The sequence below is a fragment of the Cinclus cinclus genome, chromosome Z (genome assembly GCF_963662255.1).
Source record: "Cinclus cinclus chromosome Z, bCinCin1.1, whole genome shotgun sequence".
NCBI classification, from domain to species: domain Eukaryota; kingdom Metazoa; phylum Chordata; class Aves; order Passeriformes; family Cinclidae; genus Cinclus; species Cinclus cinclus.
In genome coordinates this window covers 43,230,380-43,249,225 of record NC_085084.1, presented here as the reverse complement: position 1 = coordinate 43,249,225, position 18,846 = coordinate 43,230,380, and the positions used below count along the sequence as shown (strand labels likewise).

At 37.1% G+C, this 18,846-nt stretch overlaps 1 protein-coding gene across 1 annotated transcript in view; it reads left to right on the top strand.

The window, feature by feature from the left end:
• SYK (spleen associated tyrosine kinase) overlaps positions 1 to 14,171 on the top strand; it is a 47,635-nt gene extending 33,464 nt beyond the window's left edge. The window contains exons 7-14 of the mRNA XM_062513131.1: positions 1,792 to 1,860; positions 7,822 to 7,912; positions 8,572 to 8,749; positions 9,921 to 10,130; positions 10,557 to 10,746; positions 12,034 to 12,174; positions 12,381 to 12,493; positions 14,099 to 14,171. Coding sequence (XP_062369115.1) covers positions 1,792 to 1,860; positions 7,822 to 7,912; positions 8,572 to 8,749; positions 9,921 to 10,130; positions 10,557 to 10,746; positions 12,034 to 12,174; positions 12,381 to 12,493; positions 14,099 to 14,171 — 1,065 coding nt within the window. The remainder of the gene's footprint in view (positions 1 to 1,791; positions 1,861 to 7,821; positions 7,913 to 8,571; positions 8,750 to 9,920; positions 10,131 to 10,556; positions 10,747 to 12,033; positions 12,175 to 12,380; positions 12,494 to 14,098) is intronic.
• The last annotated feature ends 4,675 nt before the right edge of the window (positions 14,172 to 18,846 follow it).

Below are 18,846 nucleotides of genomic sequence, written 5' to 3'. Positions count from 1 at the left end.
GAGTAACAAATGCTTAAGTTTCTTGTAATATGGACATCTCATTTATAGTGATACTAATATGCTTCCTCTGCAAAAGAAAGGACTTTATGCTAAATGTCTGTATTGAAGCTAATTTTCCATGCAGAATATGGAGAGTTTGTTCTTGTTTCTCCCAGAACATGGATGGACTGGGATACTTCTTGCCTTTCACCAGAGGCTCCATGGCTAAGTTTAAGGTGATTTTGACCACTTACATTTTGTAAATTACTTTTTTCTCCCTGCAATCAATTTCACCACTATAACCAGCAGAGGAGCTTTTGAAATGAGTCTTTAGTTCAGTTCTGCAGCTGATGACATTACAGTGAAACTGCCGAATTCTGGCCATTTCCCAAATTTCCCTCTTAACCTTCTCAGTATTTTGTGTAGTTGCAGTCTTTCAGGTGGTAATTGACAGACCTAAACTTTATGAGTACAGCCTCACTGTAACTAGTTGCTGTGCTGTGCTGTGTCTCAACATGCATTTGTAGGTCTAATACAAACACATGAGTTAAGCAGTATTACCATCACAACAGGTGATTGCTTACTCAAGTGCTAGGAGATACACTTGTTGAAAAAGTACAATGAGAACCAGGCTCAGTTTGTGCAAAAGAGCACTTGACCTCTTGGAGAATTTACCTATTGCAAAACTGTAACTAAGTAGTACTTCAGGATTCATTTAGTCTCAATATGGAAAGAAAATTTCATGAAGTAAAAGAAAATGGCTGACTCTGTAACCTTTTTTAATATGCAGTATATTGACGTTTTATGTATCACAGCTATGAAGAATGTCAAGCATCAAAAAGGTTTCTGTTCTTCCAGCAGCAACAGGGACCACACAGCTATCCTTGGTGTCTTTAAACAAAACACACCTTTTTAATGTGAAATAAGACATTTTCTTTTAAAAGAAAACTAGGAAATATGCCAATCCTATCAATTAAAAAGAAATATACCTTTTCAGAAAATAAGAAGTCCAAATGGAATATTAAAAAGTTCAGAGCATCTAAGTGAGTTCAAAGGCTGTTTAAAGTGAGACTGAGAATGTGGCTCAGATTATTGTTTTAGCCTTGGCATCAGTCTTAACGTTTGAACAAAAGTGCTCCATCTCAGGTTTTAATAGTCAGGTATGACCTCTCACTGACCCTTAGAAATGCTAATTTGTTACATTTAATTAAGTTACATGTTCTTGTAAAATATATTTGCACATCTTTTAATGGTATCTTTACACAGAACATAAATGCATATGTAAAATGCAAAGCCTGACCCTTTTTTGTATGGAATTAATATTACTCTGTGTGCTTTCTGCTTCAATAACCACTTTGCTTGTTATATCACCAAGGTTTTTGATTATTGACCAAGGTCAAATTTTGCTTAATACATTATTCATACTTCCAGATAGGAAAGTAATCCACTCATTTCTAAATGTGTTTTGGGGTGGGGGGATGGAGTCTGAAGTTCAGTGGCAGAGGGAAGAGAAACATACAACATGGTCTTTAAATAAAGATCTGAACAAAGGCAGTGCATTTGAATTTTAAAACTGCCTTAAGGTAAGTCTACAGGTTCAGGATGATTTGACAGTAATATAGATGACAGAAAATTTAGTACTAAGATTTCCAGTACTTACATGTGTTTGATGCATCATATGTGTACTTGCAGGCACACACAACAGAAAAGTTTGGGAGTGGTTTGTTCTTTTAGAGTGTTTTTGTTTTGTGAAATACCTTTAGCTGTTTTCATGACACATTTACTGTTCCTCTTTGACATTGTGGTTTCTAGAGTTGGGCAGGAGGTGGAATTATCTCAAGACTCAAATCGTACACCTTTCCAAAGGCTGGCAGCAAAAAGGTGCCTCATATACTTTTTTTGACTGAGTTAAAAATGCTTAAAAATACTTAAACTACTAACTTAATTCTCTTCTCCCCCTCTTTTCACTTGCTTCTTGATTACTAACAATTGGGTTGTGAAGATTTTGTAAGCTTTCTGCGTCTATCCTTATCTGCATAATTATGGGCTTGATTTTATAACTGAAATAATAGGTTTGAAGGAGTTTTAAAAATAGAGGGACACTTTTTATTTAATTTCTGGCATACCAAAATAATGAAGATCTCAATATTTCTGCAAATTAAATGTAAGTGATATAATATTTTTCAAAACTACTCAGTTATGGCAAAACAAAATTATATTTCCACTCTCCTTCCTAATCAGAGAATTGTCTTGCTTACACAATTATGTTATTACTGAGCACATTTATGGTACAATAAAAACAACAAAATACATACTTATGTAACCTATGTGCACAAATCTTGTTATGCATTCACTTATATATAAGTAAGATGTCACAAGACCAAGCAGAATGGGAAAATTGGCAAGATGCCAGGAAGCCAAGGGGAGCCCAGTCCTGTCCTAGTAAAAATGTTTTTGTGTGGCCAGAAAATTATGCTGTTCAGTAATTTATGTAGTTCTGAAGCATGTAACTTTGAGTTTGTTTGCATGCTGAGAATAATATGTATGCCCCTATTTGATCCATGAGTCTCTCTTTATGTTTATTGATTTATTTCCCGTTGCTCTTCAACAAAAATGAGCAGGCATGAAAAGTCCTAGAGGTATGCTACTGTTCAGAGTGAAAAGCTCTGTATTTTACAGTATATATGTATATACTGTATTTGATAATCATGATAAATAACAAATACTCTTTTCCTTCAGCTTCAATTCACTTTTATGCTGAAGTACCAATAGCTGTTGTCAGCTGTGTATCCCTACAGGACCCACACCTCTTTTTCAATGTGTATTTATCATATATGAATACAGATGAAATCTCATGATCTGCTCTCATCCATCTGTAATTCAATACCAAACTCACACATTTTGGGTTGATTCAGAAGAATGAGTGTGGGGTCTGAACTCCTTAAAGATGTTTTTGGTAACGCTGCTCTCTGTTAACCAGGTAAATCCTGTGTCTTGCTCTGGCCACTCTCTGCTGCCAAATACCTATTTCCTGCCTTCTGGTCAACATTCACAGTGTAGAGACTGAAGCAAAACCAATCTTTAAGAAAATAATTTCGGAAACCAAATTTGAGCACCATTTACATGTACTTTACCCTGTATACTCATATCCATATCATACTGTCAGATTTTAGACTCTAAACAAAAGTTGTGCTCTGAACAATTCAAAGATTTACCATTCATTGACCCCAACAAGTAGAGTTTACTTTAGACTGGTTAATTACGCAATTACTTCTTCTATATCAAAAGCTTTCAGACTGTAAACCAGAAGAAATATTTTATTATATTTACTCATTCTTGGGAATTTTTAAAAAATTCACAAATGCAGTATTTGTATTAAATTTTAGGACCCAGATAAAAATTTTTCAGTTTTTTTACTAGTAGGTGTTCATTTATACCATTTAAGTGAAATTCTGCCACCTAGTGGTAACTGAGATGCCTTAGCCAAAGCTCCTCTCATGGCTAATGAGATGTTTGCAGTAATGTCATGCAGTATTTTGCTATTAATTTTTAATAAAATGACTTTATGATCTGCATTTTGCATTTCTTCCAGTCAGAGTTATTAACCTGAAGTAATATTGCACTTGCTGTACAATTTACCCTCATGAGAATATTACTATATATACTATTTACTATAAAATTATAATTGTCACTGTAAAAGTCAGATTTAGAGTAGTTGGAGCCATTTCATTCATGTGCCACATTTTTAAAAGCCTCCTTTAGAGAACTCTTTTCTTATATGCCTTTTTATTGTTTGAATAAATTCATGGTTATCTTGCCCATTCTCTGTTTCTCGTGGGAATACAAGAAGTAATCAGTTATCCCATACCTTAGATGTATTAAGACAAAGATCCTTTTGTCCAAAAAAGATATGCAGAATTATACTTGCTGTTTTAAAAATGTAGGGCATAAGCAACTCTGCATTTTAATGACAGTTAAATAAAAGGGAAATTTGAGTTTACTATCACTCAGATCACTGAATATGCAATGATAAAAACCTCCTGCCCCATTTTTAGTCAATCTTGCTTAACCTTTAGAGAAAAAAATTTCCAATTTCTTGTAGAAAATCCTATTCAAAGTTGTGCAGGATGCCAACTATGGCTACATGCCATAAATACATGACTGTCAGGACTGAAGAAAAATATTTGAGGTTTTCTGAGTGCTGCACAATTTTTCCAAGTTGCTAATAGGAGCTTAAAATATGTCTGTGAAATATTAAATTGTAGTTCAACCAGAAATTATAGAATCAAAGAATATTAAGGCTTGTAAGGGATCTTAAAGACCATCTAGTCCCAGCTTCCTCTGTCATAAGCAGGGACCCCTTCCACTAGACCAGGTTGTTCAAGGCCTTTTTCAATCTCTTCTTGAAAACTTCCAAGGATTTGGCATCCACAGCCTCCACTGGTAACCTGTTCCAGTGCCTCACAACCCTCACAGTAAAGAATTTCTTCCTGTTATCTCAATTGAATTGTCCCTCTCTCAGTGTATACCCATTGCTCCTATCACTACAGTTCCTGATGAAGAGTCCCCCTCCAGCTTCACTGTAGGCCCCCTTCAGATACCGTATTGTTGCTATGGGGTCTCCACACAACCTTCTTTTCTCCAGGGTGATCAGCCCCAAATTCCTCAGCCTGTCTTTGTAGGGTAGGTGCTCCAGCCCCTTTTACAACTTAGTGGTCTCCTCTGGACTTGCTCCAACAGTTCCATGTTCTTCCCATGTTGGGGGCACCAAAGCTGGATGCAGCCCTCCAGGTGAAGCATCACCAGAGTGGAGTTGAAGGGTAGAATATACTCCCTCACTCTGCTGGCCACTCTGCTTGCCACACTGCTTTGGATGTTGACTTTTTCATAATTCTCAAGTCCTTTTCTCAGGGCTGCTCTCAATGACTTCTCTGCCCAACCTGTAGGTGCGTCTGGGATCACCCTGACTCGAGTGTGGGACTTTGCACTTGGACTTGTTGAACTCTAATGAATTTCACATAGAGCCACATCTCAAGCTTGTCCAGGTCCCTCTGGATGGCATCCCTTCCCTCCAGCATGACTACATCACACAGCTCAGTGTCGTCTGTGAACTTCCTGGGGCTGCACTCAATCCCACTGTCTGTGCAACCAACAAAGATGCTGAGCAGCATCCACCCCACTTCTGACCCCTGCAGACACCACTTGTCACAATGACAATGACAATGACAATGTCATTGTGACAATGACAATGTTTCACATGAACACTGGACAACCACTCTTCACATGTGATCATCCAGCTAATTCTTTATTAATCAAGTGGTTCATCCATCAAACCCACCTCTCCAATTTAGGACAAGTATCTCATACAGAAAAGTGCCAAACGCTTTGTATAAATCAGGTAGACAGTGTCAGCTTCTCTGCCCCATTCACCAGTGCTTTAGCCCTGTTATAGAAGGTCATCAAATTTGTTGGATATGATGTCCCCTTAGTAAAGTCATGTTGGCTGTTACCAAACACGCCTTTTTACCCCATGTTACTTAGCATAGTTTTCAGGAGAATGTGCTCCATGAGCTTGCCTGGTACAAAGACTGACTGGTTTGTATTTCCCGGGGTCTTCTGCTTTCCCATTTTTAAAAATGGGGGTCATATCTCCTTTTTTCCAATATTCAGAGACTTGACCTCACTGCCACAATTTTTCAAAAATGACAATGGCTTAGCAACTTTGTCTGAGAGCTCCCTCAGTACTCTCAAATGAATCTCATTGGGTCCCATGGGCTTGTATACATTCAAGTTCCTTAGATGATTGCAGACCTGATACTCTCCTACAGTGGACTTATGGTGTTCATCCTCCCAGTAACCAAATTTTCCTTTCTTGACTTGGACAGTGACCTCCAGCGCTTGCATTGAATACTGAGGCATGGAAGTCATTTAGAACCTCAGGCTTCTCAGTGTAGTCAGGTCTCCCATTTCCTTCCAGAGGAAAGAAAGAATATTAATGAAAAAGACATTACTAAGCTACTTAATCAATCTGCAACAAATAGAAATTACATTCTACATTTATTAACCAAGCTAAGTAATGATAAGACACTATGATTCTTCTTAAACATGAGCAGCTCTCTAAGAAAGAGAACCCACTTTGTTATATCTGATGTCACTGTGTGATTTACAGTTCACAGCCACAGAGCTTTATTTATAACCATGGAAGTGATGTACTTTTTTTTTTAATGCAGTTGTTGATCAAGAGCACACAATTCCTTCCTTTTTTTTTTTTTTTTTGCTGTTGTTCTCGAATTGCAAAGAGCAGGAATGTCTCATGTGTCTAATTTGAGGACTCAGCTATGTCTTGGCCAGAACAATGTTTTTACCTGCTGTTCTTCACTGGTGAATGGATTCTTGAGGTGTACAAAATTTGGTGTACGTTAGTTAAATTTGGCTAGTTCAAAGTATGCCAATTGACTTCCGGTCTTAATGGAGGTTTGGGGTTAGTGAATTGCCCATGTGAAATAGAGTGACACAGGTCTTGGAAAGGTGTCAGGGTGACTCAGTCTAGAAAAACAAAACTAGAGCTGAGGATTTTGGTTTATACCTTCATTTCCCTTGAGAATGGTAGATCAGTCAGTTTTTTCTTTGAGATATCCCAGAACTGTCTCAGGGGTTTTATGGCTTGCCTTGACAGCAAATTGTTCCAAGTCACAAATATTACCCTTACTGTGCCTGATGTCAATGTGCTCAACCTACTGGGCCAGAATATTGCTGAAAACTGGCTTCCTACACATGGTTTGCAGTAAAATCTATGTAGTGAAACCTTTTCTATTTCATCCAGCTGGGCAGATAAATTCATTATGATTTCGAAGTCTGTAGTTCCGAGGTCAGGTGTTTCCTCTACTAAATCCCATTTCCAAATGATGACACTTCTATTGCATCCAATAGCTCACTGTAGGAAACTTCACAGAATCATTGAATGGTTTGTGTTGGAAAGGACCTTAAAGATTATTTCATTACAATCCCTTCACCTGGGACTGCTTCCACTAGAGTTTTGTTTCTCTTTGCTTGAAGAGAAATTAACCTGCAGAAATAGGTTATGTAATTCCGTGTTCCTAACAGCTTACAAACAGAAGTGACCAGATCTGTAGTTTCTCTCACCTATACTTTATTGTGCCATACTCAGGCAATGAGTTCCACAGTGGATGAGATGGTTTGTGTACTCCATAATATTTCTCTGACAAGAGTAAAGGCAGAGCAATTGTACTTGAATCAGATGCTTAATTAATTAAGTAATCTTGTCCCACCTCAGAGCAGACAGACAGGCCGAATATCTTGTCCATGGTGTTTGTACCCGGTGTTACACAAGCCTATTAAAGTATTAATTTTTTTACTATAGTTGCTTGCACTTCTTTAAAATAGAGTAACATCCACAAGAGAGACAGGAAATTGTTTTTTGTTTGCATTTGTGCTAGTAATTTTTTTATGGCCTAATTAGGGAGAGAGATAACTTGAAGAAGAAGGAAGGAAGGACAAATTAAAGAGAAATCCTTCTGACTACTTGTGTTGCATGGCAAATTTGAAAAGAGCATGTAAATATTTGCAGAATAAGATTTGTGCATGACCCATTACAGTTAATTCTCTCCTATCTAATGCTCTGAAATATATGTAATATCTTTCTGTCCTTTTGGCCTGCTCTAACAATAACCTCCACAATGAAATAACCTCTTCTGGGTGCCTTTCCTTCTAATTCTCACCTATGGGTCTCTTGCAAGCATTATGCCAAAATTTTTGGGGGGACAAATGCTTTTAACTTACCTATTCATTGTTGAACAGAAAAACTTTATTTATGCGCTACAGCTTCAGTCATCTATTGGCCACCCACAAGAAGAAGCACCGTTTAATCCCTATGTGCTGCAAAGGAACAGAGGTCTTACAGCAGCAGAAAGAGGTAGGCAGAGTAATATATACCATTAGTGCAATTTTCTTCCTTATGGCAGAGCTCTCTCTCAAATCCTTTTTTCCTGCATATATTTCACATTCTGTTACGTATTAGTATAGCCACTATCAATAACTCAAGCCTGGTAGCTGAAGATGCCAGATGTCACCATCTATAAAAAAAATCATTTAGCAGAAATCCCTTTTTCCATTTTGAAGTGGAGTATTGTTTCCGGGACTCTAAAAACTATATCCTTGCATGTCATAAAAAGAATTGTGCCCTGTTGCATCCACAGTGCCAAGAATAATGCACTTAAAGTTGGGTGCCTAAGAATGAAGTACATATAAGGCAGCATTGTAAGTGAAGAATTCTGTGAGGTAACTAATGGGAAGTACTAAGGAGAAGGGCCAACTTTTAATTGTCCTTTTGCCAAGGAACCTCCTGGTTTCACCCTGCACAAATGTTCAGCAGTTACAGCTTGTCACCAGGGGGAGGCCACTGCCTTTTTGTGTGCTCTAAAATGCATATAGATGGACTGCATGTGGTTTCTTTGTAATGCCCTTACAAGTCAAACACACTGATGATTTTGAACATGGAAAAGGTGACTATATTAGCTGTGGCAGCAAAAATGTTTGAAATCATGTCTAATTTTTTCATTGTTTGGACTGCAGGTGATCAGAGAGAGGCCTTACCCATGGATACTGAGGTCTATGAAAGTCCATATGCTGATCCAGATGAAATTAAACCAAAAAATGTCACTCTTGACAGGAAATTGTTGACTTTGGAGGAAGGTGAACTTGGCTCTGGCAACTTTGGTACTGTAAAGAAAGGGCTCTATAAGATGAAAAAGTGAGTGCTGCCTTCTGTTTTCATGGAATCTAATATGTAAAAGCTCTAGCCTTCACCTTTCGGTGCATGTCAATTGGAGTGACAGACTGTAGCTAATTTGAGCAAATATTCACCAGTTTCTGTCTTTGTATGTACACTTATGCACTCATTTTTGCCTGTAAAGTGGGTAAGTGCTGTTTGTGACTGTTTTGTCTCCTGACAGGGATAGTAGAGTGGGAATTCCACACCACCTTCCTCCATTGTTTGCAAAAGTACTAATGCTACACAGTATTTCCCATCTGCACAACATCTCTGTCAGAAAACATGGAGAGGGCCACGGACAGCTGACCTGTAGCAAAGAGACTTTTGTCTGAAGTGTGATAAATACCAGTTTCCTGAAGCTGGAATGTTGATTTTCAAGAAGACAGAACATGTTGTAACATTTTCTATCGTGTCATGTCAGTAGGAAGAGACCCTGTTTATACATGACTCTTCATGCATTTTCCTAGTAAAACGTTATCGGTATGCTGTTTATGTGCATGAAATGGTTATGTGCACTCTCATTTCCTGAAGTTGGAGGTATTTCTTTAACTGAGGTTTTCAAAGGCAGAAAGGATTTCTGTTTTTCTAGTATAGGCTATAGGGATTTGAAGGGCTCTGATCTCAGCTTGTGTATATTTTAATCTTGTTTCACATTTGAGCTATGTTGATCTCATCAGTCACTCTTTCAGTTTGCTGTATGAATGGAAGGTTGCAGAAGTAGGCTTAGATTCTCAGGATTTCCAAGCACTGCTTTGGTGCCTGGCAGTGTTGCATATTCTAGTCTCACCCCCAAAACACTCCAGTGCTTAGAAAGCTCTTTATAGCTTTTCTTGCCAGAAGACCTTTATACCATCTTTGCCAGAGTGGACAAGAAAGCTTTGTCTAGTATTTTTTTTCAGGCTTCTTTAGGCATTTTTATGACAATCTGTACTTTTCTCAGATTCTTTTCATTCTTGCTCTTTTGCTTAGCTGTTTCTGAGCATTTGATAGAGAGATGTTCCTGTTACGGCTTTTTTTTTTCCTCCTCTGAGTGTCAATTCTGACTTTTATCACAATTTGTACTATGTGAATGGAAATATCTGAGGAAGATTGTATGCAGTAGTGCACAGATTTTTCAGCAACTATTCCAGAACTGGATTCTGTTTTGCAGGGGTTCCAAGCCTGTGGCTGTAAAAATTCTAAAGAATGAGAGTAATGATCCAGCCATAAAGGATGAATTACTGAGAGAAGCAAATGTAATGCAGCAACTGGATAACCCATATATTGTCCGAATGATAGGTATATGTGAAGCTGAGGCCTGGATGTTAGTAATGGAAATGGCTGAACTTGGGCCATTGAACAAATTTTTGCAAAAAAATAGGTATGTAAACTTTGATTCCATAGGATACAGTTCCTTTCTTGTATTTTTACTTTTTTTTTGAGGACAATTAAAATTGATATGCTCTTAATGTAATAATTAATGATTGTAGTTACTCTTCACTGGAACATGTGTCCAAACTTTTCATGCCAAAAACACGCCAAATATTTCTGTCAAAATAGAGTATTTTGAATAAATTAAAGACCTTTCACATATTCTTCAACTTCTCCTTTATTGATGTGATCACAAATCATTTTGCCCAGTACAGGAGCATAGATTACCTTTTCTAATTGAAGCTTAGCTAAATGTAAGTGAATCAGGTTCCCAGTGTAATGTGGAAAAGTTCAGAGTAAAGATTTGTATTTGAACTCCATGAAAAGTCATGAAAATGAACTACTGACCTCTTTAAAATCCAATTGTGATTTTCAGACATGTCACAGAGAAGAATATAACAGAGCTGGTGCATCAGGTTTCCATGGGGATGAAATACCTGGAGGAGAATAATTTTGTTCATCGGGATCTGGCTGCAAGAAATGTGCTGCTAGTCACCCAACATTATGCCAAAATTAGTGACTTTGGGCTTTCTAAAGCTCTTAGTGCTGATGAAAATTATTACAAGGTAAGGTCTGAACACAACATGAAAACTGTGTAGTAGCATAGCTAAATAAGGATATTTTCAGTTGAAATACAGTTTTAAATCAGAAAGATTATATATAATTTATTATTTTATAACCTGATATTAAATTACCAAATTCAAAATATGTGAACAACATTTAGAGACATGTAGGGAAGAAAAAGTTTGTCCCTCCTTTTACTTGTCTACTTTCATTTACTTTTGATAAACTTGTCATTAGAAGATTGAAAGTTATTATGGAAATGAGATACTACTTTACATAAAAGCGGGAAAATGTGTTTGTTGCAAAACAGTTCTCATCATGTCCAAGAAAAATGTAGGCTAGGACTAATAGACTGTCTTATAGAACAGAATTAGGGGAGGTTCTTGAAAGGTTTTTATTATTTTGTTAAATAATACATTAACCTAAGCAAAATTTGTTTATCTTAGTTTTAAATTCCTTGGACCTTTGTACCCCCAAGTGATTAAATTAATTGCAACATTTCATGAGGTAAAAGGTAGGAGACAAAGGCTGTTACCATGTCTGTATTTGTTTTCCTGTTATATCACTCTTGCAGTTCAAATTACTTCTTCCTTCTGCTTATTCCCTTTTTTCAGCTCTTTGAAACTAATAATTGAACCCCTGAAACACTGCAGAGGGGAAGCAAGCACATGGTCCCTTCTGATGAACTTCCTGTATAGAAACAGTAGTCACTGCTGCCAGGAAAGGGATCTTAAATCCCAGTCTCAGGGCCTCAAGAATTAGTATTGAAGTCCATTTCTTTAGTACTCCATGAGATGAAGTAGGGTCCTGTCACTAAATCTAGCACTGTGCTGGTATAACTTGACACTTGAATGGTCATAATGCAGTTTGTGGCACAATTTAGATAAACTGTGGCAGTCACTATGCTTTGAAGTAGACCACCCACTTCAACCATTTGGACATCTCTTACCCTTTGTGAGAACCAAAGGGAAAAACTGATTCTAAAAAACAAATCTGAGTCACACTTTTAATGGCATTTAATTTAAAGTCATTTAGCTAAGCTTTTTTTTTTTTACCATAGATTTCATTTCAATCTACTATTTTGAAAGTGAAAGTTTAGAACAATTTTGTAACACTTTTGAAGAAGCTGTTATCCATTCTCTCTAAGGCTAACAGCATCAGAAATATATGGTACTTAGTACAAATGTGTGCAGATCTAAGTTAACATGAATTATGTGCATTCAGGTTTTGTTTACTACTTATCATTGTATCTAGTCTGCTTTTTTCCTTTGTGTTATGATATATTTTAGGCACAAAGTCATGGAAAATGGCCAGTCAAATGGTATGCTCCAGAATGCATGAATTTCTACAAATTTTCTAGCAAAAGTGATGTCTGGAGCTTTGGGGTTTTAATGTGGGAAGCTTTCTCTTATGGACAAAAACCATATAAGGTGAGTGGTCATATTTAGCCATGTTTTTTCTTTAAAAATTCAGAACAAATTTGAACCAACATCTTTTCCTAACTAAAAGGAGTTGCTGCAACAAATGAGTCACAGGATAGCCCAAAAATCAGTTCCAGGCCTCTATTTGATTTATGCTATCATGTGTGCTGTAATAATTTGCAACTTGGATTACTGTTCTGGTCACCCTGTTCCAGGGAATGAAAGGTGGTGAAGTTGCACAGATGATTGAAAGAGGAGAACGAATGGAACGTCCTGAAGTCTGCCCAACAGAACTCTACGGTTTAATGAAATTGTGTTGGACATACGAGTGAGTGTGATCGGATGCTTTTTTGATAGAAGTACATTTTAATCTACATGGTTGATAGCCAGAAAGGGGATCAGTAGGGATTTCTTCAAAACACGTATTTTCAGCAGGAGCTTAGCTTACAACAATACTCCAAGCTAAGGAGTCAATTGCACTTTCAGTTATAGTGAATTATTTGAGTTATAGAATGCACTACAAAATGCCAATTTTGTAGAACAGAATTTGCTGGAACAGTTTTATATATATATATATATATATATACACAAAATAAAGGGTACCATCAAACAGTAAGTCCACAAAAAAGTCAGTCTAATGCATTTTGAAAAGAATATTTGAAATTAAGCAAATATTTTTGTTTCCTTTTGAATTGTCTTTTGTTTAATTTTCGTTTCCAAGGCTTTAGCTTTACTGAAATTCCAAAGTCATATTGCCAAAATATTTGTTATATTCCTCAATATTTAACTGTTTTAAGCTGTTTATCTCTTCTCTCATAACTGAATATATTAAAATTGGATCCCACACTGACTTATCGGTGAGAGGCAAACTGTCTTTTCAGGTCATACCTGATACATCAGAAATATTTTTTTCTGTTTCATAACCATTTAGAAATTAGAATTATGAAATATAGAAAAAATAAAGCCTACCTGATTGTTTAAATTAGTATATTGAAAAAATGTATTAAAACTGGTTTATGATTTATTGTTTTAAACTATTCTGCTGAAGTTACTTTTAAGTTAACTGTAGGAAGTCTCCAGAAAGTACCCAAAATGACTGTAATATCACTTAATCTTCCAGTTCACTATCTGGAGAATAAGTTTGTCCAAAAGGTCTACATTAAGGAGCTCTGGTACTTCATTTTTAGGTATCTTGCTTCTTTGATAGCTTTATTAAACCTAGTACTCTAGAAAGAACATGCAAGCAAAAAGTAATTCCTGCCTTTTGGTTTGACTCAAGGAGTACTGTAACAGTTCTACACTGAAAAGGATCACATTTTTTTATTAGTAACAAACGTCATAAAGCATGCTGATTTTTAATTTTTGTATTAAAATATCTTTAATATTGAAAAGAAAATAAATTTTAAAAACAAGGTTCAGGTCAGGCAGAGTAACTATCTCAATATGTAATGTAAAATTGTGAGGGCTTATTCTCAGTTTGTGTTCTCCAAATAAAGAAACAATTGCAGATACAAAAGAAAGATGGTACAGTCATATAATGTGTAGGTAGGGTCCTCTAACCACTGTGGTGCTTCTAACCACTTTGTGTGGTGGTACTACCCATTATAAGGCAAGTATTGCACGGCAAATATTCTTTCCTCCAGATTATTCCTAAATGAAGTAGAAAATTAAATTGAGCTGATTTACCATTTCTTTGTTCTAGCACCTTCATCAACCACAAAGTAACAGGCATGACAGTAAATCCATTGAAAGGATGTTCTGTAATAGTATTTGCCATTTGGTATTAATTTTGTAGTATCGTTTTTGTAGCCTTAAAATATTGCAAGCATGTTTAAATGCGCTGTCACTGAGGTAGAGCCTCAAGGGCTGTAAGGGCCATGAACCTTGGCAGCTCTGTCCTTCTTGCACAGTGACACTTGTCATCTTTCCACAGTGTTGATGACCGACCAGGATTTGTTGCAGTTGAGATGAGGTTACGTAACTACTATTATGACATTTCCCACTAACAGCATGGAGAACAGAAGCTTCCTCGTCTCCAGACAGCACCCTCTGAGAAGCAGCTCATTTTCCAAAACTAAGCAACCTCAATTTTTGTACTTCCATTTTCAACCTGCAAAGCTCAAAACTGAGCTTTTTGTCTGTAAGGTTGCCTTTTCTTACCTTCTGCACAAAAATCCAGCCCCAAAAGAAGTGTAACAAGTGTAACAGTCTCCAAGTCTGCAGCAAGGATGTTGGATAAGGTGCTTGAATTTTTGCTGCATTCCATTTCATTTTATTTACAGCTTTATTTGCATTATATTTTGAAGTCCTGTAAAACCTATTCAATGACTTTGAGCACTCTCCCTCTTCTGTATCAGAATTGGAATTTAGATTATTCTCATCAATATTCTTAGCCTTTAAATGAGTTGTTCCAGCCTTCTCTTCTCTCTCCTCAAGGAAGAATAGCATAAACATTTCTCACAGTGAAATAAATTCACTGTCACTTTGACTGACAGTGTGTTTGATATCAACAAACCCCTTTAAACCAAATTATGTTCTTCTTAGTAGTAAAGTAAGCAAAGGGGAATTGGGAGTTCTGACTTTCTAACACCATCACATCCTTTAAATGTGGCCATCTTCTTTTGTTCCTCATCTCACATGTGGAGCCCAGCTGTTCCTCAGGAAGTTATTTTTTTCCCAGTGACAACTAGGGACTCAGAAGCTTGATCTCATCTTGGAAGATGCAATAAACTCCAACACTCCATTCCTGAAAATACACCTGTGATGGAGCAGCACTTACCTTTCTCTGTGCTCTTCCATTCTTCTCCAGACATATCTTTTCTATTTATCTATTTGGGAATACCATAGCTCCTTGTGTTGTGTTTTGAGCAGCAATCATTTCTATCTTTCCTTCAAACCTTTCTTATCTGTGAGAATTTCACCACAACTTATCGCCTCTAAAGTTGAATTTAACCTTGATTTCAAATATTTTATATTGGGCATATGGACAAGATTACTTTAGTCAGCTGCAAAATCTTATTGTTTATCCTGTGGGAAAAATCGCTGTGGACATCTCAGGAAAAGGCTTATCACTTGTCTTATCACTCTTCAGTAATGAAGTATGCATCTCCATTAAACTGGAAGTATAGTAGAGTAATAACAAATAATGTAATCATCTTCTGATTCTGTTTTTAGCCTTATGCTTTGCTTTCTCAATCTCATTTTAAGTATTATCAATAGCAACATTTCTATCACTTATTATTTACAAGCAGATACTTTATTGTCATTTGCCTATATCTCAGGAATCTGTGTATATTTTGTCTGCTGGATATAGAGATTTTTGAAGAATATAAAGAATAGGATTTAGAGTTAGATATATTTATTGCATATGGCTGGTTAGAGTATATATCTTTAAGTTTTGTGTGAACATAGTGTTCTTAGAGATGCAGTGGTATTTTTTTTCCTCTGGTAATGAAATTTTGTGAGCAATTAAACTGAGAAAGGGTAAAATAATTTCCATAAAGGACAGGACTATAAGCAAATGCAGAAGGTACTAGGTTTTTTTCCCCTTTTACTTAGTTTATGGTCTATTTGTCAAATAATGTCTGGTGCCTTTTGGTAGTTTAGTCTTGGCTGTACAGTACAAGGCACCACAGGCTACTGGAAGATATTGAGTGCGAGAGACCATGTTTCAAATGTGACCAAATGTGACTTACCTTGGAGATTATTTAATTTTTGTTTTTGAGAAACATTTTTCTACAATACTAGCTTGTGTAAAAGTTAGCCATAGTTATACATAGGTGGTTTGTCACTTTAGTTATGTTGCAAAGAATTTGTTATCTCTACATGTGCAATTAGTACACTTATGGGGATATTTGTAATAAATAAATTGCACAGATCTCTATAACCAGCAAGTGACAGTGCTCAATTTCCCAGAATGAGAGATATATTCCTCTATATCTCTCACTCTCTTTGAAAGTGATGTCTGATAAAAAAAAAAAATGGAGGAATATTTCTTCTCCTCTCTTCTGAGTGAATGTCAACATCACTGTCTGGAATTACTTGATTGTTTTTAACTTCACTATTGTGTAATAAGAGTTTACAATGAGAACATAAAGTATTGTGAAATAAATTGATTCGGTTTTAACATTTTGATTAAAGATACTTTTACAAAATATGCTGTCTTAACAATAATCTTTTCATGCTTTTTACATGCTTTGTAAAAAATCCTGATGCTGTGCGGTGTGTATATGTACTGAGTTACTCTGATTGTTGTAGAAGACTGAGATTTTCCTATTGACAGTGAAAGGTAACCAACAGGACAGATAAACCCACTGAAACTTGGGCTGCTTTTGGAGCAATTCAGCAATAGCAGAAAATTCCCAAAATATGCTTTGCCATTGTAAATAAGTGTTTTCAAGGCGATTTACGACAATACTAATCTGGAAGTTTAGAGATACCAGGAGTCAGTACAGTGTATCAGCTACCTAAGAATTTTTGCTTTACAGATGTCAGCCATGCAGGATATAAGTCATATTATATAACATGGAGCCTCCCTCAGATGCAGATAGCTGTTCTAGGTATTCTACAATATAAATAGCAACATCTTAGTCTTTCATTTAGCTTTGTTTACATGCTCAGATTCTCAGGAAAGCTAAGGCTAGATGGGTGTGAATGTGAATTTGAATAATAAACAAGAAAGGCTGAAAGGTAGACAACTCTTCATGCAGGTACTTACCTTTGGGGGGGGATCAGACAGTGACTGACTGATTCTGTTCTTCTGTGGTTGTTGTCCTGCATAGCAAATCTGGCCTAATTGCTGCACCTTCCCACTTGTGGGGCTGCACCATCAAATGATATGAAGGGATTATTTGTCTTTTGTCTAGATCTGGTTGTCTATTTCTAGATTGACTTGTCTCAGAAATTCCACTTGGTGGTGTAGGCCCACAAGCAATTGTCATGACAGAGTTAAGGGGTAGAAAACTGCAGGATGTATTTGAGGAGGCTGGTGGAGAGGAAGGACCAGGTGATAATATGCTAAGAGGGCTTTTCACTGGACAAAAAACTGTATTTACACCTTTGGTTAGGGCTCAAATTTGCAAAATCATTGAGTTTTTTGAAGTATAGGAAGAATATACCTTTTTCCATAAAGACACACCCAAATCTTAAAAACCGTGGCCCAGCTGTCCATGTTTCTAACACTGTGCAAACAGGTAGCTTTTAATCAGACAGTGAAAAAAACCCATAATTTTCACCCTTGAAATCATCACAGTCAGCCCTGCCAGTTATCCAAAGAACCTGTCTGCAGGTCAGGTTCTGCACCAAGGCAGCAGTGTGTCCTCACCCCAGCCCTGCCAGGAGATGGCAATGACTGAACACGGCTGGAGTGAAGCACTTGTCTGGCCATTCCTGACACTCTTCACGCTGCCGTGGCTGTTGTTGTGCCTGCGTGTTACTGAGGACACACTCTCTTTGCTCCTTGCTGTGAAGCAGTGCTGCATGTGAGGACGAATCATCATTTATTTATATGGTGAATAGTCAGCTGTGGATGATTAACAAAGACTTCTGAGACTCAGTGTCCCCTTGTCTTTTAAGTGATTGCAGCAGTGAGAGATTGCACGCAGAAAGATACAGACTACGCCCCACATGTGCCTAGAAGGGAGTGAGGGTGGCATATGGATTGAATAATACAGGGAAATATTGAGCAAGAAGTTGTAATTACCAGGCCTAAGTTTAGTGACGGCAGAAAGACTGCAAGGCATGCAGAAAAAGAAAAAAATAGATTCCGGTTAACAAAACAGTCAGAGCAATGTTAAGCAAATCCTGACAACAGTCCTCCAATCACTCAGAGTTCCCTGAAGCCAAACTAGAGCTGTACATCTATCTCCAAATAGGCATTTTTTTCTTTTCTGTCACATATGTGATAATTGAAGCAAAGACCTACTGCGTTCCTTGGCATATAGTTAACTCAGCATGGAGGATAATGACTGCTTCCCTGAGGTAGTGGAGGTGTGCACAGGTCTTGATAACCAGAGAAGAGAGGAAACAAGAGGCAGCTGGGGAAAGCATTACACTGCTGTACATTAAAATTCATTACTTCAAATGTAAATAGTCCCTGGATGACCAGTAGAGTGTAAATGTGCAGAGATCATTAACTCCCCTGGTCTATCCACTGTTGCAAGTGCCTTAAAATGTCAGGTTAAGAAACTGTTAGCTCTTGCTTAACTGTGCCAAAGTGTCAAAGTGGGGGAGTGCCACTGCCATGCTCCTGCAGCTACACTGCCCACCTAGCACACTCCACATGTCAGATGTTGTCAGCTGAGTGCCAGTCTCCCTGTGCTTTTGCCACATTATAAATGCAACACATTTCTGCAACAAAAGAAAAAAATAAAATTTTTGCAAAGAAGAGTTCAATGACACCATCCCGTTACACGGCCACCTGCCAGTGGCTGTGTTGACATCAACATCTGTTCTTCCTACTTCCTGTTTTAATAAAGAGAAATTGTGCCAGTTTCAGCAACAGCAAGAGTGCCAAGACTGTAATTGCATGACTGAGCAGCAGAACAGGTAGCAGAGAACTTTAATAGCTGTGTCTTGAACAGCTTAAAGACTTTCCTTTAAAAATATTACACACTTATGGACATATGCACATGTATTTCTTGTAATTTCACACTTGAGTTCAATAATGACTTGCTTATCAGT